Here is a 27377-nt window from a genome sequence, read left to right on the forward strand (position 1 = left end):
ACCGAACGGTTTGCTTCTCCGTACAATATGTCTAATAATTCATAGCCATCCTAGAGATGTCGTCAACTCGTGTCGCGATGGCAGCAAATATGTGCTGACAAATGTTGAAGGCCCAGGCACTGCTCCTAAGTGTCCCATCTGGTCTGTCTCTTAAAATTCTGCTCAGGTTGGAATTCCAAAGCTGGGGTCTGAAGATTGGGCATTTTTTTCAACTTCCCCAGTTAGTTCTCAGGTAAGTCACCTTGAGAACCATGGTTGTGTTTTAATGTATAGACAATGACCGGCTGCTTAAATGTACGGCTCTTCCGTCCACACTGGTTGTTTCAAATTCCCTAGGGAAGGGAGACTAGTGTGTTAGAGTGGAAAAATCCTCGTGTTTGGTCCAACAGGATTGAGTTTGAATCTATGTATCTGTTTGAGTGTTTGAGCGTCCATTTCCTCATCTGTAAGGTGGGTGAATAATTCTCCCCCAACCCCCCGCACTGTGGGGCAAATTAAGAGATAATCCAGGTAAAGGTACAACATATAGGAATTGTATTATTGCATGTTTTAGTTCTAAAAGGTGCAAGATGTGAAGGCGAAAGGGAAGAAACCCTTAAACACATTCAGCCAGGAAACAGATACAGAGGGTGTGGAGGAGTTAGAAGATGAGGGAAAGCTAGAGAAGGCCTGGGGCTCAGAGTCCTGGAGGACAAACCTCCGCCCTATTACCACTCTATCCAATGACCTTGAGATCACGACCTGACCTGAATTCAAGAGTCAGAGGCTTCCCGACGCCTGGGTGGCTCAGTCGGGTAAGCATCTGCCTTCAGCGCAGGTTATGATCCCAGGGTCCCGGGATAGGGCCCCTCTTGGGGCCCCCTGCTGAGCAGGCTCCCTGCTTCTCCCTCTCCTCCTTACTCATGCTCTCTGTCGCTCTCTCTGATTCTCTCTTTCTCAAATAGATAAATAAAATCTTTAAAAAAGAGTCAAAGGCTTAACCAACTGAGCCACCCAGGTGACTCCCAAGCAGGCAGCTTTTATACCTTTTAGACCAATAATCAATTTGTGAAAAATGGACAAGAGAAATTAGTTTGGGCTTGGGGCAGTAAATTAGTGAGGAAGTTACAAGGTTTGCTTGGATAGTTTTCTCAGCTCTAACTTCCTTATCTTTGGTGGTGAGGATGTCTAACTCCTGGTACAGGACGGGAACCTTTTACATTAGAGATTTATTTCCTGCTTGCAGGAGGAAAAGAAGGTTCAAACTGTCCTTCTTGCACTGGTTATTTCTCAAGAAACTCTAATTAAAAATAATCCATATGCAAAGTGGTTTATTTTGGGGGGCATACTCTGCCCCCTTCACTAACCAGCTAGTTTACATGTTGATAAGTTGCCAAAGTTCCTCTTCTGAATGGTTGGAAATTGGACGTCGGTTCCTTTAAGAAGCATTTCTTGTTTGAGTGAGTCATCCTTGTCCTTTTGCTTTAGGAATCAGATTTATTTTCTAGAGGTTTCTGTTGAGGAATTTTTTTTTTTCTTTCTAACGGAAGACCAGATTCTGCTCTTGTCTCTTGGGACTTGTTTTTTTTTTTTTAAAGTTCGGCTGAATTCACTAGTAAATTTTGAATGTGAAGAACAGGAAGTGAGTCCACTGAGGGAGGCAGAAGGTGGCCTTATCGAAAGTAAAAGAAAACTTCTTCCTGGAGGTGTTTCCATCCACACTCTCTCTCCTCATCCCCACCCTCTTTCAAGGGATTTTTCTCGGGCTGGGTGGACAGGCCTTAGGAGTCTGTGACGTTAGGCCGTTCGGGGGTCTTGGCCTCGGGTGCTCTGTGGATGTCGCTGGGACAGGGGGAGCAGGTGAGTGCCTGGTGCAGAGCGGCTTCTGATAGCGTGTTTCCCGGACTCATTCAGCAGGCGGAGTGGGGACACGTCACGGTCCTGCCGGGGCCCCACATCTCTGAGTGGGCTTTCTCTCTGCCCTGCAGCCTCGGGCCTTGCTACATGGAATCTGAGGGACCCCCAGTACTCTGCTACATTCCCTCAGTGTCTCCCCTGCCGTCTCAAATACAGACACAGTGTCTCTCTTTCTGCCTGATCAGTTTGGAGATTCCAAAAGACACTGTTTACCTACTTCCTTTGTTTTCTTTACCATGTGGGCAGAGGGTTGAGATCCCGCCCACCGCCTTCTGCCATCTCCGCAGCACCCCCCCATCCTTCCTACCCTCCCTGCTGCCTCCCAAAAGATAGCTCTTTAAAACATTCGATACTATCCCTGAATTGGTCTGTATCTTTGCAAAGTCTATCATTGTTTGGTGTGTACACACGATTTTTTCACTATGAACGGGAACGAGTTAAGTCATTTCTCTGTGCTTCTGTTTCCTCAGCATTAAATGGGGTTTGTACTACCTCCTGACGTGGTACTGCAGATTTAATGAGATAATACATGGTAACTGCTTAAGGCTGTGCCTGGCGCTACTGAGTTCTCAGTAAGTATTAGCGATTGTTCCTATATATTGGTATTATTTGGATTGTATTTTGCTCATTCTGCTTCTTTCTTTCTTTTTAAAGATTTTATTTATTTATTTGACAGACAGAGATCACAAGTAGGCAGAGAGAGAAAGAGAGGAGGAAGCAGGCTCCCTGCCGAGCAGAGAGCCCAATGTGGGCCTTGATCCCAGGACCCTGGGATCATGACCTGAGTCGAAGGCAAAGGCTTTAACTCACTGAGCCACCCAGGCACCCCTGCTTCTTTTTTTAAAGGGAGAGCTCTGGCACTTGAAATTCCCTGTTTTGCCAGGTCCCAGTTTCTGCCCTACATGGTATTACATGCCGGGCAGACGTCACAATCCTCTATAAGGAAGAACTAAGAACTTGCCCACCCATCCTTGGTCTGGATCCCATCTGCAAACCTTGGCCAATCTGATGGGTAGAAAGTAGGTACCATGTCGCTTCATCTTGTCTTTCTCAGATTATTAAAGTTTCTGAGCATCACCTCGTACATGCTTTGGCTTTGTAAGTATCCCCGTCAAGGAGCTCCCCGTTCAGACCCATTGTCCCTCCACGGACTTTCTTCTTCTTGTGGATTTGAGGGAAACATTGGTAGCTCATGAATATCGCTCCCCCGTGGCAAGTTCTGGGAACACACACGTGAAGGGCGTGGTGTGCTCTTGCCCTTGTGAAGCTCACAGCCCCGCACAGGAACTGGCCACAAAATAGTGGAATGAATGCTGGGTGGGGGGAGGGGAGGCTCAGGAAGCATCAAGAATCAGGGAATCCCTCCTAGGTTAGGATTTCCCTCCTAAAAGGATTTCCTTCTGTTGCTGTGTTCTCACTTGGACTTCACAGGCAGAATCTAATGGGAGTGAAGGTCATGGAGGGTTCATTACCCAGCCCTCTACTGGTGGAAAGGCACTTCCTAGACACCTCCTTTAACCCGCTTGGCTCTAAAATGCTCTCAGCCCTCTGAAACTCATATTCTATTTGGGGAAAGAAAAAAGACAGTTTCTAAAAAGGACAGTGTTTGATTTTTTTAAATTTCTTTACATCAGAAAACATTTCAGTTGATTCACAGCAAAAAGGCTAGGCTTAATGTGTTTTGTGCAGTTGCATCTCTAGGGCCCAGACCATGCTAAAGACCCTAGGATTTGTTTTTCTCTTGGGTAAGGTCATCTGGGCCTCTCAAGAAAGGCCTTTGATTCCAGACGTTTCCAGTCTGCTGAGTGTGGGATCTGGTGGTCCTGGAGCCCAAGGGGGTGACCCTCATATTCTAATGTAGATGGGAAACTCTGAGAGTTAGCTGTGGGGCTTAGCAGAGCCTCTGAGAGCCATGATGAGGGCCCCACGTTTTTAGATCTCTCAGAAGTTCTTGGTCAATATTTACTGAATTAAAACATTCAGGTCTTCATAATGAAACCAGAAAACTCTGTAAATTCTTGTAATAGGAAGAGAGGGGGGTTCTTAGTTACCATCCAATCCAACTTTCTAATTTTGGAACGTGGTAATGAGTTTGCAAAAGCAGAATGACCCATCCAAAGTCTCCCAGCCAGAGCCAAAGCTCAGGTGCCCAGTTTTCCACCCAGAACCCTGTCCCCTGTTCCTCTCAGATTGTTAAGTTCTGGAGGTCAGATTGTTGAGTTCTGGGAGGAGGTGCTGCTCCTAAATGAGTCAGTCATTTCGTAAACAGGAAATAGACTGAGCAGTTCCTGTTCTCTCTCGGCTCTTCACTCTTGTTTTATTCACTTCAGGAGAAAACAGGCCTGTGAAGAAGCTGTTGCCTCTGTACTGTGAGGGTCCCAGGACTGGCTTCTTTGGTAAGGTTGGTTGGGTCTCCCGGAAGAAAGACCCTTAATTTTAGAATTTTCTAGGCTGTGGAGGGTGTGTAAACCATAAGAGTTAGTCGTCCCTCTGAGAGCCATGGCGAGTGCCCTGTAGACTCTAGATCTCAAGGCCTTCTCCAGCTTAGGTGAGGTTTTTCTGGAATGCTCCAAGTTCGACTGTCTGTACAGAGACCTTATCCTTAATTAAATCATGGCCTAAGCAGGGGTAGAGTTGGGACTCCAGAAAGAGGTGACACCGTCAAAATCCAGGCCCCGGCACATACCGGTCTGATTGTCAATTTCTGTGGGGTCCCTCTCTCTACCACAGTGGGTTTATTAAGAATTCCTGGTTTTGAGTTTGGGGAGTATTTTTGTCTTTCAAAAAATTTTTTATATTTTAGTCTTTGAAAATATTATGATTACATGTCTATTTTTTTGGTTAAATTCCTTCACTGACTTCCATTTACAACTAAAATACAATCTGAATCTTTGCAGGGCCTGTCGTTGAAACCCTCAAGGGAGATGCTCAAATCTGAGCCTGCCACCTCTCCTACGAGCTTGTTTCTAAACTGATTTTTCACAGTAGTAATATGACAACGATAATAGAGAGATATAAATATTTGTATATCATAATATAAACATTTATATATATCAAATACTTTGGGGCATAAATTTATTATTAAAAATATTAAAGATATATATAGTCTAATACAAATCTATTTATATGGAGTTATGATTTAATAGATACCATATAATTGAAAGTGAAAGAAAATTTCCTGGCGGTATTATATCCCCATCCCTTTCTCTGACTTGTATGCACTATATAAGAAAATATTCAAATATATATATATATATATATTTAAGGATTTTATTCATTTATTTGACAGACAGAGATCACAAGCAGCAGAGAGGCAGGCAGAGAGAGAGGAGGAAGCAGGCTCTCCACTGAGCAGAGAGCCCGATGTGGGGCTATATCTCAGGACCCTGGGATCATGACCGGAGCTGAGGGCAGAGGCCTCAACCAACTGAGCCACCCAGGTGCCCCTATATATTTATTTTTTAAAGATTTTATTTATTTAGGGACGCCTGGGTGGCTCAGTTGGTTGGACGACTGCCTTCGGCTCAGGGCGTGATCCTGGAGTCCGGGGATCGAGTCCCGCATCAGGCTCCCAGCTCCATGGGGAGTCTGCTTCGCTCTCTGACCTTCTCCTCGCTCATGCTCTCTCTCACTGTCTCTCTCTCTCAAATAAATAAATAAAATTTAAAAAAAAAAAAAAGATTTTATTTATTTATGTGACAGAGAGGGACAGCGAGAGCAGGAACACAAGAAGCGGGGCGGCGGTGGGGGTGGGTAGGGAGAGGGAAAAGCAGGCTTCCCGCTGAGCAGGGAGCCTGATGCTGAACTCGATCCCAGGACCCTGGGATCATGACCTGAGCCAAAGGCAGACACTTAACGACTGAGCCATCCAGGCACCCGAATTTATATCTATATATGGATATAAACACATTATATGTATGTGTTCACACACACACAGATACAAGTGGAAGGAAACCACTAAATGTAACCAAAGCATTACTTCTGAATGGTGACTTTTTCTTTTTATACCTTTTATACTTCTTTATACTTTTCTGGACTTTCTCTGAGGAATAAGTGTGACTTTTACATATTTTAGGATCACAAAAATACAACAGCAAATGTTCTTTGAAAAATATTACTGTAACAAAGTTTCTAGCCCGTGGTCTTACACAGTAAACCTCAGTCCCATAAAACAAGAACCATGCCACGGTCCGTGAACCTGTGGGTCACAGTGCCCAGAGGTGGCCCGTTATCAAAGATGTGAAATTCTGTTGCGGATAATTGCTTTCTAGGCACTATGACTAGAGAGATGTGTGAGCTAAACAAACCAAGACTGAACGTTATGCCATAGGTGTCTGGTAAAACCTGGACCAGAAATGAGGCCTTGCCAGATCTCCATTTTGATGTGATGTAAAAGTCATTGAGAAAGCACTGTCTAATTATTGCAAAGATAATAAAGTGAATGAGATGAGGCAGCTACAGAGGACAGGAGCCGAGTGCCAAATGTGTTCTAACCAAACTCATGTCATCCTGGCCTTGGATTGTTTTATTATTATTATTATTATTATTATATACTGTCAGAAAATGCTATTGAATATATAACAGAAGCCTTAAAGAAGCTTTATTCCTTTGGGCTCTGTAGTTCCTACTTCTCAGAAATTATTCTAAGAGGGCGCCTGGGTGGCTCAGTGGGTTAAGCCACTGCCTTCGGCTCAGGTCATGATCTCAGGGTCCTGGGATCGAGTTCGGCATCGGGCTCTCTGCTCAGCAGGGAGCCTGCTTCCTCCTCTCTCTCTCTGCCTGCCTCTCTGACTACTTGTAATCTCTCTCTGTCAAATAAATAAATAAAATCTTTAAAAAAAAAAAATTATTCTAAGAAAATAATCAGAGGTATACATGGAGATTTGCACCTTAAGATCTTATTCTAACTGTAAGCAGAGACTGGTTATGTAAATCATGTCCAATCCTATGATTCTGTACTTTACAAATTTTAAAATCTGTGCCATAGAAGAGAAAAGTGAAGATATCAAGATATACTTACAATATTACCAATGAAAATTCCACTTATACCTCAGAAGTATGATATGATAAAATATGAGGGAAAATATAAGTAAGTATATAAAATGCTTGGTAGGAAAGATAGTAAAATTTTATTAGGTGATTATTGTTGGATGGTGGAACCATAGGTAATTCTTTTTTTTTTAATTTAAAATTTTTTTTAATTAAAAAAAATTTTAAAATCTTTTTATTTTGATTTTTTTTTACTATAGGTAATTCTTATTTTCTTTTTTTCTTTTCTGTACTTTCTAAAATGGATACAATAACCACATTTTCAGAAAAAATTATGGAGGAAAAAAAAGATTCCACTTTCGTTTGGTTCTTTGGTTCATTTGATTCTATAAATGGAGATTTTAACAGAGGTTAGAACTTATTTAAAAATTTTAAGGACGTTGGAGCAATTGGTGCTAGACACCACGGGACCTAGTTTAGCTCCTTTCCAGCTTGTGAATAAAAATGGGTTTTTTAAGTAGTGATTTTTCAGGGCGCCTGGGTGGCTCAGTCAGTTTCGCGACTGCCTTTGGCTCAGATCATGATCCCAGGGTGCTGGAATTAAACCCGGGCTGGCTCTCTGCTTCTGCCTCTCCCAATGCTCGTGCTCTCCTGCTCTCTTTCTCTGTCAAATAAATGAATGAAATCTTAAAAAAAGGAGAAGTGGTGATTTTCATCTCCATGTAAGTCCACGTAGAATAAGTAATACATACACACCCTAAAAAGTCGAGCAGGAAGCCTGACTTGTCTGCGGCGCTGGCCCGGTGGGCTTCTAGTCCCTCTCCTCCCACACAATCAGCGAAGCAGCTTTCCGAGGATTGGTTCTGTTCAAGGATCTTCTGTGATTACACAAAGCCACATCGTCGTATGAATCCCACAAACCTGATCCCGGTGGTCTTCCTCTTCTTTTTAAATTTTGCTGTCAGGTTTCATTGAACTTCTGACATGGATAAACAGTGGTTTCTGCCCCTTTGTTCTGTCAAGCAGTGCTGCTATGAAGAGTTCTGTACGTGTTTTTAAGTACATCACTAATGTAGGAGAAACTCCTGGAAGTTAAGTGTGGGGTTCTTTCATATTCTGACCTCTTCGGCCAAATCACTCACCTGTTCCTGTTTTCATTTTCACGGTTTCAAAACTCTGTATTGCAAGTTTTGTGCTTCGCCAATTTGGTAGTTGAAAAGTGGACTTTTGTAATTTCAGTTTGCCTTTTTAAATTTTTTTGCAGTGAATAAAGTTGACCATCTTTTCAAATGTTTAAAAGCCATTGGTTTTTAAAAAATAAAGCCACCAGTACTTACTTTTCTCTGAACTGTGTGTTTATATATTGGATCGTTGGTCTTTATCTCTCTCTCTCTCCTTTTTTTTTTTTAATTGACTTTAAGAAAATCAATCCTTTTTCCACTTTCCCCCCAAGTGCAAGATTTATTTATTTTTAGATTTTTGTCTGGCTTATTTTGGCAGAATATTTTAATCATTATTTAAGGACATTCATCATCCTTTCTGAAATGGTTTCCAGTTATTTTTGTCATACTTAGAAAGTATCACTTTTTTTTTAATCACTGCATGATTATTTTAAACAATTCTCCAAAGTTTCTTTTCTTCACATTTTAATGTTCAGCTTTGAGTCTCTGACTCATCTGAAGCTTATTTTAATGTAAAGAATTCAGTTACGATCCATTTCAGTTTGTTCTAGAAGTCTGCTCAGTTGTTCTAATCCCATGTACGGTGTGTTAACACCTCAAGGTGGATAGCCCTTTGTGTAGGTGGGTTCACTTTGGCTATTTTTCATTGTTAACTTCTAATCAACATGCTACTTTCTAATTTCACTGTTAACCTTCTACGTGACTCTTTTTTTTTTTTTAAGATTTTATTTATTTATTTGACAGAGAGAGATCACAAGTAGGCAGAGAGGCACAGAGAGAGAGAGAGGAGGAAGCAGGCTCCCTACTGAGCAGAAAGCCCGATGCTGGGCTTGATCCCAGGACCCTGAGATCATGACCTGAGCCGAAGGCAGAGGCCTTAACCCACTGAGCCACCCAGGCGCCCCTACTGTTAACCTTCTAAAAGAGACAATGGACTGTACTATTTGTATTCTTTGGAAATCTCATACTAAGATTTTCTTTGTGGACAATTTTTGTGACTATTTGGTATGTGTTTGAAAGGACGTGTATTTGCTACTGGGAGGAAATACGGTTAGAGTTTTCACCTGGGTCACTTCGATCTATGAATCTCCTACTTAGTCTACTAGATTTTCTATTTTCTGAGAAAGGAATGTGGAAATTTCCTGCTATTTTGGGGGCAAATAGGTTCTCTGAGTTTTCTTAAGTTCTTTTTTAAAGTTTAAGTTCTTCTAATACTTTCTTTTCTTTTAAGAACACAAATATAGGGGTGCCTGGGGGGCTCAGTTGGTTAAGCTACTGACCCCCTTTTTTTCTTCCTTGAATATGTAATGGAAATCATCAATGAAGCTGTGGAGGGCTACAGTTTTCTCTGTGGGAATGTTTTTAATTGCAAATTTATTTTTATTTTTTTCAGTTTTTATGTATCTTTTTCATTAACATATAATGTATTATTTGCTCCAGAGGTACAGGTCTGTGAATTATCAGCTTACACACTTCACAGCACTCACCATAGCACATGCTCTCCCCAGTGTCCATCACTCAGCCACCCTCTCCATAAACCCCCACCCCGCAGTAAGCTACTGACTCTTGATACCAGCTGAGGTCTTGATCTCAAGATCGTGAGTTCAAGTCTGCATTGGGCTACAAGCTGGGTGCTGGGTGGGGAGCCTACTTGAAAAACAAAACAAAACACAGTTGTGGTTGTGTTGCTTCCTCCTCTGATCTAGTCTCCTTTCCTGGTTAATATGCCCTTGGTATGTCATTTCCTGTTCCAAGATTGTCATTTCCTGTTCCTCCTTCACTTACTCTCTTACACAACTTCAAACCCAAGAACACATTTAAGTATTTTAACAGCAGTTTCACCTACCTGAGAATATCTACATACATTCTTCTTACCATATTACAGGAAAAGGGCTATTCTTTCTTCACTCCTTTGCCTCCAAGTTCTAATTTTCTCCTTCATTCCCCAGAAGAAAATTTTGAATTTGCTATGTCTCTTCCCAGAACCCTGTTACCTTTTTATTTTCTACTTTTGCGTATGTCTCTGTAACCACTGAAAATCAAATTGCTTTGAGTATTTTTTTAAAAGTAGACACATTTTAAAAAATATTGCAATTGCTTTTTCTACTTTTTTCTAGAGTCCTAACACAGCTTGGATTGCTCTCGTTTTTATTTCAGAAGATGGAGTGCATTCTGAACTGCTGCACAGTATTCTGACTGTATCTTAGTTTATTTAGCCGTTTCTATACTGATGGACATTAGGGATGTTTCCAGTTGTTTCGGGCTGCACATTGTGTTGTGGTGACAGTCCGTGCTGATATCCTGTTTAGCACACGTGTGTTGCTATGGGGTGTGGTTTAGGCAATGAACTTGTGAGTCTGTTCAGTTTTGTTTGCTACATTTTGAACATATGCTGTTAGGTGTGAGCCACATATTAAGATGTGTTTTCTAGATAGAAGTATTTTCATGATAATTGATTGCTTTTGTGAAAGATCTGCAGCCTTTGGGAATCCAATGCAAAGTGTATCTGTCCAAAACACTTCCTTCTAATTTCGAGTCATGAAAACTTGTCTAGACTAGGGTGTACATTCTAGAGTAAAAGGGAGAAAAAAGGTTTTGCTCCATAATTCCAATTCTAAGAGAGAAACCATCAGAGATATGCACAGGATGTATGAAAAAGCTTCTCAATACAATATTATTTTTAAGAGTAAAGAAATCGAAAATTCCTTAAAATAAATTTTGTTTATCTGCATGCTGGAGATCAAGAAACACTAAAAATAGGGGTCGCTGGGTGGTTCAGTTGGTTGAGTGATTGCCTTCCACTCAGGTCATGATCCTGGAGTCCCAGGCTCCCTGCTCAGCAGGGGGTCTGCTTCTCCTTCAGACCCTTGCACCTCTCATGCTCTCTCTCTTTCTCCCTCTCTCATTCTCTCTCTCAAATGAATAAATAAAATCTTTAAAAAAAGAAACATGAAAAATATTCCAAAGAAGAATATTTAATGGTGGGGTAAATGTTCATTCTAAATATTAAGTGGGGGAAAAAAATAGGTGTATATACCTGGATATGCAGCCTGATTCTGATTTTTATATAAATGTATATGTGATGTGTGCTATCTTGTGTGTGTGTGTGTGTGTGTGTGTGTATGATAATGATAACTGTGACCATTTTGTGATTTATTATATTTTCAATTTTCACACACACAAAAAACACTACTTCCATAATCAGAGTGGGTGAGGGACGGGGAAGGTGTTCTTAAAAGAAAAACTAAAAATTTCGAAGTCTCTCAAAGCACTTTATAAAAATATTAAAACTTAACCTTATGGGGCAAATTAAAATGTTTCTGTTATTTAATTAATGTATTTTGAGAGAGAGAGAGAGAAAGCGAGCGAGCTGTGTCCACAGGGGATGGTGGGAGTTGGGAGAAGCAGAGGGAGAGGTAGGGAGGGAATCTTAAGTAGGCTCCCTGCCCAGTGCAGAGTCCTATCCAGGGCTTGATTTCATGACCCTGAGATCATGACCTAAGCCGAAATCAAGAGTTGAACCCTTAACCCACTAAGCCACCCAGGTGCCCCCAAAATACTTATATCTTAACGTCAGATATAGAAAATACATGGATCCTGGTTCACTTGCTCATTATATCAAGTAATAGAATCAGGATTTGTGTTTTCATCCAAGAATGTTAGCCAGTGCAGGGAGCTTAAGGACCCCTAGCCACTTTGCTTCCGGGAGGAAAGAGGTACAAACAGGTTAAGGTCATTTGAGGTTAAGGAAAGTGCGCAGGAGCACGGAGTCTGTGGGATCCAGGAAATGGTGGAACTGGACAGGAAGTCAAAGGTTTTCTAATTCAAGGTTCTCAAACTGCCACTTTCTGGGAGCACCTCCTAAAGTATGGCGTCAACCAAGTGTTTTTCAACTTTGCAGAGTTTGGAAAAACACTCCTTCCTCATGAGTGTTGCACCGGGGAAGTGGGAAGCCAGGAGGGCGAGGGAAGTTCTCAGGTGCCCAGTTCCTGTTGGGTCCCCACAGCCAGGATCTGTTTCCTTCTTGTGGGTTAACCCTCATTTGTTCGTTCATTTTTCGTCATCCCTGCACATGCCTTATAGGACTTACTTTAGTCAAACACCTAGGAGGTGGGTGTTGTGATCCCCATTTTACAGAGGGAGCCCCTAGCCCTCAGAGGACCTGAGCAGCCTAGGCCTGGGGCCCGCGCCCCAGAGGGGTTCTGATCTAAGTTTTGTCAGACCCTAACGCCCCCTACTCTGAACCGTGGCACTCCCGCCGCTTCCCGACAGTCAGCTGCTGGCAAGCTTCCTGGCTTTGACCGTGATACGGCGCTGGCCTTAGGGAGCTGGGTCCCACGCCTGTTCCTATGAAGAATCCAGTACAAACCCGGCGCCAGGGGCTTGTTTTATCACAAACATGGGCCCATCAGAGCAGGGAGGGTTGGGTGTGACTCAGGGGGCTCAAGGGAGGAGGAACAGGTCCTGGGCCGTTTGCGTGAAGGGTGTCCGGGATTTCCAGAAGCCCTGCACTCTCCTTTTCTACCTGCCCAAACGTGTGTGTGAAGGTATTATGTCATCTGATTTGGAGACAGTTTGAATTGGAAGGCTGACAAAATTCACTCGGTTTCATTTCCAGTCGTGGGGCCTTGATCTGCCGTGGGTGCTGATCCCGAGGCCTTTGGGGGACGGCACTGCATCCTGTCTTCCTGGCACCATGCTTTCAGTCAGACCCCATCAATTCCCTAGCCTCCTGCCCTTCCAATCTATCCCCCACACTTAAAAAAAAAGAATTATTTGAGAAAGAGAGAGTATGAGAGAATGTGTGCATGGGGGAGGGGCAGAGGGAGAAGCGGGCTCCCCACTGAGCAGGAAGCCCAGCCGGGACCCTGGGATCATGACCTGAGCCAATGGCAGATGCTTAACCGACTGAGCCACCCAGGAGCCCCCATCCTCCACACTTGAAATGTTAATCTCATGGGATGCCTGGGTGGCTCAGTCACTAAGCATCTGCCTTCCACCAGGGTGGTAATCCCAGGGTCGGGCTCAGCGGGGAGTCTGCTTCTCCCTCTCCAGCTCCCCCATGCTTGTGTTCCTACTGTTGCTGTCTCCGTCAAATAAATAAATAAAATCTTAAAAAAAAAAAAAAAGATTCCCAAACTGGATAACATGACAGTCCTTAGTTCCCCGTCATCTCTAGGAAAAGGCCTGAGCCCTTGCCCCCAGAGTACGAGGCCCTTTGTAAATGGTTCCTGGCCACAGCTTCATCCCTTCTCCCACCATCTCAGACCCTTTGTGGTTACTTTACTGAGCTCCTCGTACCTGCCTGAATTGACTTGAACATTCTCGCCCCCCTCTTCTGCATAAATTACTTCCTGCAAGCACTGTCCTTTCCCACGCCTTCCCAAAGGTGCCTTACTTCCAGGAAACCCTTCTCCCTGGATGAGTTAGGGTTCCTTCCTCTCTATTCCTGCGGTGCCCTGGTCACAACTCACTGACCGTTGGCTAATTTGTGTATCTACCTCCTCAAATAGTGAGCTAGTTGAGAGCAGAAACGTGTCCTGTTTGTTTTTGTCTTCCCGGTGTCCTCAGTAAAATGTCTGGTGTAGAGCAGAGATAATAACACTTCCTGAAGGAACACACTTGTGAGCGGTACTTCTCTTCCTCGGCTGAAAGTAATATTGATTGTATTTTGACCTAGGCTACCACAACCCTCTCCTGACACTTGGACAACATGAATTTCAGTAAATGCCTCTATAATATTGGAGAACAGCTGGACAGTGACGAGCTGGCCTCCCTCAAATTCCTGAGCATGGACTACATCCCCCAGAAGAAGCAGGAGCCCATCAAGGATCCCCTGATGCTATTCCAGAGGCTCCAGGAGAAGAGACTGTTGGAGGAAAACAACCTGTCCTTCTTAAAGGAGCTGCTTTTCCGAATCAACAGGCTGGACCTGCTGGTCACCTACCTGGACACCAGCAAGCAGGAGATGGAGCAAGAGCTTCAGATCCCGGGCAGAGCCCAGATCTCTGCTTACAGGTGGGGACAACCTCCACAGTTCAGGCCCTGGGAGGCGCGGGTGCGAAGGACACATCTTTGCGGGCGGGGCCGATGGCCCGTGTCGGTGTCATAGGACCTTGGAAGTGCCTCGAAGATGTCCCAGATTAAGAAATTTAGAGATCTTGTGTCCAAATCAGAAAAAAAAAAGTTAAACCGTAAATTTTACTTTATGGTTTTTCTTGCAGGAAATTTTGTTTCCAAAGTGAAACACAGCCTGAAAACAGCCGTCTGCTGAACGTTCTCTCCCTCCGTTCTGTCTGCTTCTGTTTGCCTCTGCTCTGCTGATGTCCGCATCAGGTCATTGCTTTGCCCACTGCTGCTTCTCCAAAACCCTCTCCCACCTGCTCGTGGAGGACTGTGGGAATTCTCAGTGGGGTTCTGGGCTTTTTTATTCCATCCTGAAACACTTGCATCACAAAGTTCTCCAGTGTGGTCGTTCCAGGCCGCCCAGGCGGGACCCCATCAAGACTGCCGAGCCCAGCGGCTGCCAGGAGAACAGTGGTGACCTCAGTCGTGTGTCCTGCCACACGCCTTGAAGCTGGGCCCCTCCCTCCCTGTGGGACTGCAGGTCCCCAGGGCTGATAATGAGCCATGTTCTCTGTTCCACCTTCAGGGTTTTTGGTTTTTTTTTGTGTGTGTGTGTGCAAAAAGGTGATTTTGTTAAAACACGGGCAGATAGACCAGCACTGGGGGTGTGAGGGAAGACTGATTATAGAGGTAACAGACTTTAAAAACAGGCACACAGTACCAGCTTCTGTCTTCCAACATGCCCTGTTGCCAGACACTCCTCAACGTTGTTTGTAGCTTCCCTTCGGAAAGCTTCTCCTCAAGTCTTAGCTGTGGCCCGTTTTACGGCCTCGTCTCTCTGGCCAGTAATGATGGCATGTGTGACGGTGAGTCCTCACAGCCAGGGCTGGAGGCCACTGTACCCCACCTGCCCGACCTATTTATGACTGCCCTGTCCTCAGTGTCAGAGACCGGAGATTCTAGCATGTTCCTTATCGTACATTTCTCTGCTTGAAGCTTGAGCATTTTAAGTGACAGAAGAGATCTGCTGGGTGTAGGAGTTTCCTAAGGCTTCTGTGATAGCGTCCGACAAACTGGGTGGCTTACCGCAGTAGAGACCTTCATTCTCTCACAGTTCTGCGGGCTAGATGTTTGAAATGAAGGTGTCAACAGGGCTGGTTCCTCTGAAACTCTGAGGGAGAGTTTGTTTCTTGTTCCTTCCTCCCCTCACTTTGGGGGCTTGCAGGCAATCCCTGGTCTTCCTTAGCTTTTAGATACATCACCCCACTCTTTTCTTTGTGCCTGTTTGTCCAAGTTTCCTCTTCTTTGAAAGCTACCAGTCATTGGGTTAGGGCCAGCCTTGGTCTAGTGTGACCTCGTCTTAACAAGATTATCTCATCAAAAACCCTTTTCCCAAATAAAGTCATATTCGCTCATCCAGGGTGGACAGGAATGGGGGAGGAGAGTCGGGGAAGATATTATTCAATATTGGATAACTTTGTTTTAATGCAATTGTGACACATTCCTAATGATTCTTTTCATTAAGACAGCAATTAATCCTAAAAAACAACAACCCTAGAACTAGGAAAGCCGGAGGGACTCATCTTGTGTCCGCCATCTTGGTCTTCTGAAGGTTGCACTCCTTCCATCCTGTAAGCAAGGCTAAAGCAAATTGTCAATTCCAGACAATGACCTGGACCTCTCTGTTGGAAGGCTGCGTCCAAAAGAAGGGAGGATCTGTCTGTTAAAACATTTAAAAAAAAAAAAGATTTTATTTATTTATTTGTCTGGGTTGGGGGGTAAAAGCAGGGAGAATGGCAGGCAGAGGGAGAAAAAGGCTTTCTGCTGAGCAAGGAGCCCAATGTGGGACTCAATCCTAGGACCCTGGGATCATGACCGGAGCTGAAGGCAGATGCTTAACTGACTGAACCACCCAAGTGGCCCCGTCTGTTAAATATGTAACACATTAGCCTGGAAACAAAAGGGTCAGCACAAGTACAATCTACCATTATTCATCATTGTTGGGTATTAGTCAGGAAATAAAAAGTATGCTAGAGTGGACCCTTTGAATTTACGAGAAAGCACTAGACATGTTTATTTTCAAATTATAATTGCTACCTATAAAGTCAGTATCTTATAAACTACCCAGGTTTATTTCTAGACAGTGATGGTACAAAAAAGCCAGTAGGTTCTAGTAATGAGGAAAGTGATAGGACAAAATACCTTGTTAACAAAGTTAAAAGGGCTGGTAACTTTTGGATGGACCCAATCTTGGCCAAACTGAGAAAACTTTGGAAAAATACTTTTAGGGTGGAGATTCCATGAGAGGAAGGATGAAGCAGATGATAATACTGAGAAACTTCTGTTTCTATACTATTTTTATTTTCAGAATTTTAATATTCTGATTGACTTTGGAGTTAGCATGTTTTTGTGTTATTTTCCTTAACACCACAATAGTGGAAGTTTTTGCCGACTTATTAAACATTCCTTTGTTCCTTCTACAGACATATCCCAAGAATCTATTATGGATTAATAAATAATAATGCCTGTTGTATATTGAACAGTCAGTGTGTTGCCAAAGGTTGGTTTAAGCACTTTAGATAAACTTACTCATATTATTCTTAACATGTCCCAATGGTGTATTTATTACCTACAAGTTTACAGAGGTACTTGAGCTGTTAGTGGGTGAGTTTGTGTCTGCAGATGGACAAGGGGATGGGTTCTGAGGACCACAGCATAAAGGGGTCGGGGCAGGGCAGCTGGGTGTGTTTGGAGAGGAGATGGGGGCGGGTGGTGAGGAGTGGCTAGAGAAGCTGAGGAGGTGGGCTGGACTCAGTGCACAATGGTCTGTATTCTAGAACCAAGTGTTGGGCCTTCATACTAAAGTTGATGGCCAGGAGAGCACTGGTAAGTTGTAATTAAGGAAGTGAGGATCCAGGACACCAAGGCGTCTCAGTTAAGTGTCTGCCTTTAGCTCAGGTCATGAACCCTCGGGGTCCTGCAATTGAACCCTCTCCTTGGACCTCCTGCTCAGGGTGACGCCTGCTTCTCCCTCTCCCTCTGCCTGCTGCTCCCTCTGCTTGTGCATAGACACACACTCTCTCTTTCAAATAAATAAATAAATCTTAGAAAAAAAACACCAACCCCACAGGAAGTGATGATCTAGTTTGCATTTTGAAAAGCATGATTTCCAAAACAAAAAGTTTTTTTTTTTTTTTTCCTACTGCAACAAGCTCTTGATTTTATAGTGAAAGACCAAGGAAAAACACAATTCACTTAAATGAAATGAACGTCAGAGTGGACCTTAATTCTGTTAAGGGTGGAGTAGCGGGGCATGAATCAGTAGCCTGTCACCACACCGCAGCAGCCTCTCTCCAAGGATTCAACTCACAAATTATGTCATTAGCTGTCTATCTCAAGGGGAGGGGACCGGAATCAAGTTTCCACTGCCAATCCTTTTATCAAATGGGAAATTATTTGGGAAACCATTTCTAAAGTGTCTCCATTTCCCACCACAGGGTCATGCTTTTTCAGATTTCAGAAGATGTAAGCAAACTGGAATTGAAGTCCTTTAAGTTTCTTTTGAGCCAGGAGATCTCTAGATGTAAACTGCACGATGATTTGGTAAGACCTGGTGGTCCACCCAGATTGGGTCCTGAGGCTGAGTCAGCCGCTGGGGACCGCTGCGACTGCGGAGAGGGCTCCTCCAGCAAAAGCAACCTGGACCCTCACTTTTCAGCGGGCGTTGGGGCGGGGGGAGAGAAGAGAAGAGGGGTCGGGCAGCTGTGCTGCAGATACGATTCCTTCGTACACCGCGAAGTGCTGGTCACATTAATGGTGAGGCGCACGGCGGAGTCAGTAGCTAGGGAAGACGTGGTGGAGGCAGAGGCGACTGCGGGACCCCACCAAAGCCGGCGAGATGCTAGTGAGCTGGACGCTTCTCCCCACTTCTGCAGGCTCTGAGATCACGTGGGGCCTGGAACTCTCTGCGTGCGCATGCGCGTGTGCGTGCGTGCGTGCGTGCGTGCTTACGTGCGAGAGCGCCGGGCTGGAGATGCTTCAGGTCTGGAGAGACGTGGTCCCCGGAGGCTGCTGTGTCTCAGCCGTGCACCCCAGGCTGTTTCCCAGGCGTCCATTAAAGGTGGCCCCGGGGGCTTGCAGCACAGGGCTTGGGGTCTGGGGTCTGGGTGACAACGGATGTCACTCTTCCTCTGCCTTCTCATTTCTGTCTTCCTGGGCCAGCAAAGACAGAATTGCTCCTCTAGTGCTCTCTTGGCTTTAGAGGACCAGGGTGGCCTGTCAGGAGGGTCAGCTTCGGAAGGGAGGGTGCGCCCACTGTTAGGAGAAACTGGGCTTAAAAAAAAAAAGAGAAAATCTCATCGAAAAGCCAGGGTGGCTCAATCTTTATTTCTTTATTTCTCTTTCTTCTAGAATTTGTTTGATATTTTCATAGAGATGGAGAAGAGGGTCATCCTCGGGGAAAGAAATTTGGACACCCTGAAAAGAATCTGTGACCAAATAAACAGGAGCCTGCTGAAGAAAATCACGGATTACGAAGAATTAAGGCAAGGTAGAAATAACTTGACAGCTGTGAACTAGCAAAATGTATTCTTAAATTGACAGATCCCTGTATGTCGTGATCGTTTCTAATCAGATATGTTTCTTTTTTAATTCAGAGCAAACAATGATCCCTCAAAGAAGTCTAGATGAAATTTCAAATGGTAATATGCATAATACGTATTTAAGACTTTTCAGTTCATTTACTAACTGGTCTCCTCTTCTCACAACCTTCTCACACATCCACATCTTAATGGCCTTGCTGTCCTAAAATCAGGAAGGCTCAGTGCTTACTTGTTGTTACCTTCTTTCCACATTGAGAGATATATACGCCTGTTGTCAAAAGACCTAAACGTTGCAGCCCTGGGCTGGCAAGTTTAAAATAGGTGAGGAGTTTGCCAGTCAAAAGATTTTTTTTTTTTTTTCCTGTGGACTGCAAGGATTATGTTCAAGGTAGTCTGTAAGTTTTCTTTTTAAAAGGGACCTTATGGTATCCTGGGGGCTCTGTGTTTCTTTACCCAAATCCCTTCTCTGCTATGTTTCATTCCAGATATGTCTCAGTTGCTTGTAGGGGAGAAATCCCTGAGGGTACTGCCAATGTCAGACTCTCCAAGAGAACAGAACTGTGAATCAGAGGTGTGTGGAAGTTCGGACTCCTTTTTCTCTTTGCATTGCAGATTCTGGTTCTTGCATTCCTCAGCTTGTAAGCATCCAGATAAACTAGTAAGGGGCAGAAGCTTACTGGAAATTTCGAGAACTATAGAAAATGTTTGGAAGTGGACAAATTTAAAATGTGACTTTTTAAGTTTCAGAAGTAAAAAATGTTAACATTTTATTTTTTAAAGATTTATTTACATATGAGAGAGAGCATGTGAGTAGGGGAGGGGCAGAGAGAGAGGGAGAGAGAATCTCAGGCAGACTCTCGCTGAGTACAGAGGCCGACGTGAGGCTCCACGTGAGGCTCAATCCCATGACCTTAGCACAAATCAGGAGTCAGAGCTTAACTGAAGGCACCACCCAGGCACCCCTAAAATTTTATTTTAAAACCAAATACAAAGGCCTTGGAATAGTTGGAGGGCCGAGAAAGCAAGAAGCCTCTTTTCAGCAACTGCCTCAGCTGAAGTGGGAGAAGACTTTGGGAGAAAAGTCTTGCAGGCCTGGGAAAAGCAAAGCCTTTTCTTTTAGGCTGACATTTTGAAACCGTTTCTCCATGCTGATTTAGGAGTAAGCAGCAAAGGCTCCTGATATAGTGGTCTCTTTGTTCTCATCTCGATGAGCCGTGCAAGAATTGCCTTTCTAGACAATCACTTTGATTTATTAACCTTCAAAGACTGACCAACCACATTCTGATTCATTAGTCTATCCACTCTTCTCTGTGGCGGGAAGCAGAGGAAACCCTGAATGTTCTCAGTCCAGGGAGAGACTTGAAATTAAGCTGAGAGAGACCAGTTACGGGTGGGCTCCTGAGAAGATTACCAGACCTTTCTAGGTCTGAAAACTAAGGATTTGCCAAAGTCACATGGCTCTTTGCAAGTAACAAAGGACCCTACCAAATGTCGTCCCCACTGAGCAGCTAACTGTATGGAGTAGCAGAGAGATTAGGGTCTTAAGGTTATGATGTAGCAGAGCTAGGAATCTGAGGCCTTAGTGTGGAGCCCTTGTCTCTACCTTGAGGAGCTGCATGGATTTCCCAATAGATGCTGAGTATCTCAGCACTGAAACAGCCCTGGGAAAATCAGGACACGAGGCCATCTCTGACTGATACTGTCAGGTCCTAGAGTCTGGATACTGTAACCTGCAACAGAGCCACCCCGCCCGATGAGGCCGTCTCTCTCCTCCAGTCACTGTGGTCCTGAGAGCCAAATTAAGTCATCAGCTCTCAAAGTCCTGGGACCGTGCTGTGTCATGTGTGAAGGGCAGATCCTCAGCTGTTAGCCCAGATAGCTAGATGAGTTGACTAGATGGCCAACGGAATCACAAGGTGACAGGCAGCCCAAAGACAGCATGAAGACATTCATTCATCATTCAGCAACTCCTGATTGAGCGCTCACAGATTAATAAGTTCTAGCTCCTGCTATGTTAGCTGCCTTGAGCAGAAACAAGTCATGAAAGTATGTTACGATGACAACAGTATTAATACACGTGCCAAGGGTTCAAGAGGCACAAGTATTGGGACCCTGATTTTACACACTAACTGTGAGGCCGAAGTCTGGGGATCCTGTGTCAAGGGAACGGGGTGGAATCTAGTTTACCAGAGAAACGACGTCAAGTCGGGGGAGGCCCGCTGAAGTGCCCTTGCATCCCAGTTTGGCTAAGGGGCAGCTTGACTGTTTCCTAGGAAGTTGATTGTTCACATCTCAAGTGTTTGACCCTCAGAGTCAGCTCCTGGGTTGGATTTTTGTTTTCCAGACATCGGACAAAGTTTACCAAATGGAAAGCAAACCTCGAGGATATTGTTTGATCTTTAACAATTATGACTTTAGCATAGCACGGAAGGAAGTGCCCAAACTTCACAGCATTAAGGATAGGAATGGAACAGACTTGGATGCAGGTACAGTAGAACCCTGAAAAGAAGTGAAATATTTCTAATACCTAAGTTTTTTGTATTAAAAGGGGAGAATAAAAGTTGTACCAACAGGGCCTCATAGTTCAGAAAAAAAAATGGATGTAACCATATTTCCTTGTGGAAGTGAAGGACATTCTTATATATTTGCTAATTTTTCTGCTCCTATTTTTTAAGTTAATTTTTTCATCAAAGTAATGTATATGAGATAAAATATCAAATCTTATGAAAAGATTTATGATAAAAAGCCACAAAAGTAAGTTTTGCTTTTATTTTTATTTTTTAAAGATTTTATTTATTTATTTGACAGACAGAGATCACAAGTAGGCAGAGAGGCAGGCACAGAGAGAGAGAGGAGGAAACAGGCTCCCCACTGAGCAGAGAGCCCGATGCTGGGCTCGATCCCAGGACCCTGGGATCATGACCTGAGCCGAAGGCAGAGGCTTTAACCCACTGAGCCACCTAGGCGTCCCTAAGCTTTGCTTTTAATTCAATTTAATGAATAGTGCTTCTGTAGAATTAGATGAAACATTAGGTGAAACATTGCCTTGGGATCAAGACCACATACAGAAGTTGCATTTATAAAAGTTGGGTAGATGAAATTGCAAGTCTTTCACAGAAATAGCACTTTCTGATATTAAACTAGCCAGAAATTCTTTTGCTCAGCCTCTTTAGGAGGAGCAACTTATAAGAGAACTTGTAAGAGAACTTACAAGAACTACAAGAACTTACAAGTTAAATGAAAACTTATGAGAACTTAAAAATTAGATGAAAAAGTAATTTTTAGCAGGTGAACAAAGAAATGGCTACTACTGAAAGTGAGAGAAAGAGCCCAGCCCAGCCCAACCAGTGTATTTTTGTAAATGGTGTTTATGAGTCATAACATCAGGTAATGACTTTTTTTTTTAACCGAATAAAGTTCAGAAAATTAATGTAGGTTGACTTTAATCATCAAGACTCTGCTGATGGTCTCTTAACAGTTTATTCTGGCAGATCTAAGATTTCAGATGCCACAGAGCTTAAGCCCATTGACTACATCACTCATAGTCATATACCTTGGTCTTGAAGAGGAGACTTCAGGCCTTTGATTTCCATTCGTTTACTATCAAAACAGGTTATTTATTATTATTATTATTATTTTAGAGAATATGAACAAATGGGGGAGGGGTAGAGAGACAGGAACAGAGAGACTCCTAAGCAGGCTCCACACCCGGTGTGGAGCCCAGTGTGGGGCTCCAGGTCACAACCTTGGCATCATGACCTGAGCTGAAATCAAGTTGCATATTTAACTGACTGAGCCACCCAAGTGCCCCACTATCAAAAAATGTTTATTAAAAAAATATTTTATTGCATTTCTGGTTTTTTGGTTAAAGGGTAGGTGAAAGTTGCAGATATGGAGGATGAATCAATCTAGAGATCTAATGTACGCAATAATGACTATAGTTAATAATACTGTATTGGATACTAGAAATATGCTAAGAGAGTGTATTTCAGGTGCTCTTATATATGTCCCACATACACACACAAAAAAGGTAATTAAGTACGTGAGGAGATAAGTTATTAGCTTGACTGTGGTAATCACTTCACTGTGTAATTAGCTGTACGCCTTAAATATATACAATTTTTAATTAAAATCAGGCACCCTGAAAATGTTGAAAGACTTTGACTAGAGCTTAGAGAACCTGAACAAAAAATAAGGTTATGCATATGGAAACAAAGCAATGAAAAAATAATGCACTTACTAATTGCAGGAAAGACAAAAAATCTAACAAGAAAGGAAGCATAATAAAAGAATATTATATTTACATAGTACTATTGAGTCAACTAAAAGTTGTAAATAACTATATAAAAACATCAATAGCAAAGTGCTCAAATTCATTACAGAATGGAGGTAAATACCGAAAAATAGTTGTTAAAAGTTGAAAGTGGTTGCCTTCATAAAATATGATGGGGTCATAGGGAGAGTTAGAGAAGGGATAGCTTTTTTGTAATAGGCCTTTTAGTTATACTTGATTTTTTGAACATTGACATCTTGTATTTTTTTTAAAGATTGATTTATTTGAGGGAGCAAGTGCACGTGGGTGGGGGGAGAAGAGGGAGATGGACAAGCGGACTCCGTGCTGAGTGTGGATCCTGACGTGGGGCTCAATCTCATGACCCTGAGATCAGGACCTGAGCTGAAAGCAAGAGTCAGACGCTCAACTGACTGAGCCACTCAGGTGCCCCTCATATTTTTTATTTTGTTACACAATTTTGAGAGAGTTCAAGGTAAAGTATGGATCTTCTCTTAATTTTTTTTTTGCTTTTTATTCTGATTATGTCAGTAGTATTACTATTTAGATTGGCTTAATAGTAAGCCTAAATAATAACTCACCCATCTTATAGACCCGCTGAGGAAAGAAAGAAGGCCAGCAGTAGCATTCTCCCCTTTCTCATTTGCCTCAGGACTGGAAGTGTTTTCAGCTAGGACAATAAATATTAGAAAACTATGGAGATCAGCCAGTGTTACAGAGAGTCTTGTACTTTAGTTCCGATTCAGAGTCTTAATCTGATCAATGTTCTCTCTAGCTCTGGACTGTCGTTTGAGACTTATTGTGGTGTAATAGGACTTGTCTCGTTTCACTTTTCAGATGCTTTGCGTCAGACCTTTAGTGAGCTTCATTTTGAGATCGTGCCTTTCAGAGACTCTACAGCTAAGAAAATCTGTGACGTTCTCAAATCCTACCAAAGCATGGACCACACTACCAGGGACTGCTTCATCTGCTGTATCCTCTCCCATGGAGACAAGGGCATCATCTACGGCTGTGATGGACAGGGAGTCCCTATCTGTGAGCTTACCTCTTACTTCACTGGTTCTAAGTGCCCTTCCCTTGCAGGCAAGCCCAAAATCTTTTTTATTCAGGCTTGTCAAGGGGATAACTACCAGAAGGGGATCGCTGTTGAGACCGACTCTGAACAGAATGAAGCGTGTTATGAATCAGACTCCTGTCAGAAGAGATATATCCCAGACGATGCTGACTTTCTGCTGGGGATGGCCACTGTGAATAATTGTGTTTCCTACCGAAACCCCATGGAGGGAACGTGGTATATCCAGACACTTTGCCAGAGCCTGAGAGAAAGATGTCCTAGGTAATTTTTGCTTCCTCTGGCCTTCATTTTTTTCTAAATTTCTAGTTATTGATGACACCGCTGTACTTCCCAGCTCAGTTGTGAAGTGGAAGAGGGGGGCAAATGTTAACATCTTCAGTTCATAGCTGGAAAAATCAGAGACACTTACTGCACAGTTTCTTTTATTTAGTTCCCGAAAGGACAGTTGGGGTGTCCTAAAGTAGGGAATGATGGTAAAGTCAGTCCAGCTCTGTTTCTAGGCAGAAACACGACTGAGCCAACTCAGCTAGTTTTGGAAGTCTTCCAACGAGCTGATAACCCATGTCAGTGTTTACCATCCTCCAGCTCTTAAAGTTCTATCATAGCTAATCAGTCCTCTTGATGTGTTGTGGGAGATGAGTACCAAAGAGTAGAAACCCTTTGTTTTCCCAGTAATTTGGCCTGATGTGAAGCCACAAAATGTGAGGAAAATATCCTTCCCTCACTTATTATACCTTATGCTGCTTCCTTTAGTTAAATGATGGTTTTGTAGTCACAGTTCACCCAAAGGCACCTAAGACCGACGGGTGAATAGCAAGACCTCTTCTAGCTCTGGAGCTCTTCGTGCTGTAAGGGTATGAAGAGTGAGAACTTCCCACGGCCGATCAAGAAGTGAACCGTAACATCAGTACCATGTTTTCCATTTGTAAGTTAGACCTTGAATCCTACAAAGGTAGAGGAACAGGTTGCCCAGCTCACCTGCTAGGGGAGGCTGGTGAGGAAGTGGGGAGCAGCTGCAGGAGACACTGGGTTTCCCTCGCCCGATGTGATCAGTGGTCGCACATGTTGTATGAGATACAACAGCAGGTAAGGACTTATTTTTTTAACTGAATTGAGTTCAGGAAATTAATGCAGGTTGATTTTAATCATCAAGACTCTGCTGGTGCTGATGTTTTGGGGGGGGCACTGAGGTCATTATGGGGTAAGTGACATCGTGCGTGGAAGAGTAAGGTACAAACAGGTTGGGGGAAAGAGCCCAAATCTGATGTTGACCCTGAAGTTTCTGCTGATCATTCGAGATCTTGAGTAAACCAAAGTTAAGTTATTAAGTTCCGAAGCTACTCCTTTACCTGGAAGGCTTTGATATGTCTTAGTTTAGCAACTTAGGAGTTCAAATGCCTGATTTTTGAGGGAAGGGGCCTGACCCTAAGGACAGCTGGTGTTGTTTCCCCACAGATGGTCACAGTGGTGTTGTTTTTCAGGGGAGAAGATATTCTCACCATCCTTACTGAAGTGAATTTTGAAGTGAGCAATAAGGATGACAGGAGAAACATGGGCAAACAGATGCCACAACCGACCTTCACACTGCGGAAAAAGCTCATTTTCCCTTGTGACTGATGCTTTAACTGCATAACACTATGCTTAATTTAATTTTGATAAAAGTGCTGCTATTGCTTTTCTTTTTTTTCCTTTCTTTTGGATGGCGGGAAGGGGAGAGAATGGGATTCAGTACAACCTAATTCTCATTCAAATTTAAGCCTAACTCTCTGGTTTTACAGTAATAGCGAGAGATTTATCGTCGTAGGTATGATTTTACTTTTATTTTTGATTTGATGAAAAAGTTTTTAGAACGCCTAGAGTAGATAAGAAAATATAGAAAGTTTAAAAGAAATGTAACATCGTAACTTTAGGTTCAAAAACCGTGGCAGAATGAACGGTCTTTGCACATGGCTCATCTGCTTTCAGCCTGGAATCATTTGATTCCCTGCAGTGAAACATTTAAAAAAAGAAGTTAACGATGTCATTCCAAAGGTTCAATCTGGAGCACAGAGTTAAGGGCAGTGCAGAGATCTTAGAAGGGGTAAGAAGATGGGGAATGGGGAAAGCAATTTCTCACTCGAGGCCTCAGAATAAGTGAATGTTGTTCAAGTCCTGGGAAACAAAGTCAAGAAAACCATAATCCTCCTTTCTGTGAAAGAGCTGCTGATTCCTCATTCCCGGTTCTTGTGAGAATTTGTTAGATTTACATTCCTGCTAACTGGATATGCTTCTATGGAGTAGAATGTGAGGTACAATTGTTAAAAGGTACTGTTGGGACTTTTTATTTTCTTAAGGAACTCTAATCCCCTCCACCCCCCCGAGCCCCCCCCATCCCACGACCTGGGACTTGAACACACAACACCAAGGGCAAGAGTCACACGCTCTACCATCTGAGTCAGCCACGCACCCCTGAAAGTTACTGTTAAAGGAAACAGCAGCCCACGAACAGAGTCCCTTGGGCTAACCCCCACGTCAGCAAACCCAGACTTAACAGCTAACCGAAACGGAGTTACGGTTCCCTGGGAATGTAATATTCAGGCGGCCAGCATGGAATTACTTGGTTCACCAGGGCTGACTGGCAGGATAAACTCCTTCCATTCCCCTCAGAAAAGTAACCTAATGCAGTTTGATCCGATTTGATCCTTACCTTTACTCAGCTGGATTTCTGTTGTCGGACAGCATATGCTGAGGGCTGCCAGTGACCCTCTCTCAGAGGTCACTGAGGGAGATTTTTGGGATCAGATTTAGCTAAAAAACCCCTCCTGTGTAATGCTCCCACATCCAACCTGATCTATTCTGATGCGTGGGACGGGCAGTCCCAGAAACCCCAGAGCTGCGCCCCCTTGAGCTACGGGGAGACCCTGCTTCAGGGACAAAAGACACTGTAACTCTGTTTAGATTTGGATTTCACAAAATCTAGGAGTTATTTTCCTTGTTCTTATTATTTGTAAGTAACTTTAATCCATATGTGAAAGGAATGACATTAACAGCATGTTAACTTTCTGTACTGCTAGTCCCTCCCTTTCCAAGCCATCCTCTACACTACTTTACAGATTTAAAAAATATCATAATGTGACAACTTTAACTCCTTTTCTTTTATCGCTTCTAAGGTCTTTATATCCATCTATACCACATTTGTGTGTTTTTTTTTTTTTTTTTGCAAATAAATAAATAAATAAATAGAAACTTTCTCTATTCATGTATAATTTCGTTGCTTTCTTTTTTTCCCACTGCTTTCT

The 27377-nt window shown here is 43.2% G+C and overlaps 1 protein-coding gene across 7 annotated transcripts; it reads left to right on the plus strand.

Moving 5' to 3' along the window:
• On the plus strand, positions 1-27337 carry CASP8 (caspase 8). 7 transcript variants are annotated; one of them, XM_044241304.1, is made up of 11 exons: positions 1-232; positions 2367-2468; positions 4227-4292; positions 13747-14084; positions 17630-17735; positions 18543-18681; positions 18788-18832; positions 19219-19304; positions 21078-21219; positions 23862-24360; positions 25581-27337. In XM_044241304.1, exons 4-11 carry the CDS (start codon positions 13780-13782, stop codon positions 25714-25716), a joined length of 1458 nt encoding a protein of 485 aa, XP_044097239.1. In that variant the 5' UTR covers positions 1-232; positions 2367-2468; positions 4227-4292; positions 13747-13779; the 3' UTR covers positions 25717-27337. The 7 variants fall into 7 exon arrangements, with proteins under 7 accessions (XP_044097239.1, XP_044097242.1, XP_044097238.1 ...); XM_044241303.1 differs by lacking the exon at positions 1-232 and adding an exon at positions 1487-1839 and having other exon boundaries at positions 4227-4297; XM_044241301.1 differs by lacking the exon at positions 1-232 and adding an exon at positions 1487-1839.
• The last annotated feature ends 40 nt before the right edge of the window (positions 27338-27377 follow it).

Source organism: Neovison vison, chromosome 3 (genome assembly GCF_020171115.1).
Source record: "Neovison vison isolate M4711 chromosome 3, ASM_NN_V1, whole genome shotgun sequence".
Classification (NCBI taxonomy): domain Eukaryota; kingdom Metazoa; phylum Chordata; class Mammalia; order Carnivora; family Mustelidae; genus Neogale; species Neogale vison.

Bases quoted from the DNA above. Each gene is read 5' to 3' on its own strand.
- CASP8 (XM_044241304.1), top strand. From the start codon at position 13,780: ATGAATTTCAGTAAATGCCTCTATAATATTGGAGAACAGCTGGACAGT. The intron at 18,682-18,787 runs GTAGAAATAACT...TTTTTAATTCAG, and splicing joins TTACGAAGAATTAAGGCAAG to AGCAAACAATGATCCCTCAA. The intron at 24,361-25,580 runs GTAATTTTTGCT...GTTGTTTTTCAG, and splicing joins CTGAGAGAAAGATGTCCTAG to GGGAGAAGATATTCTCACCA.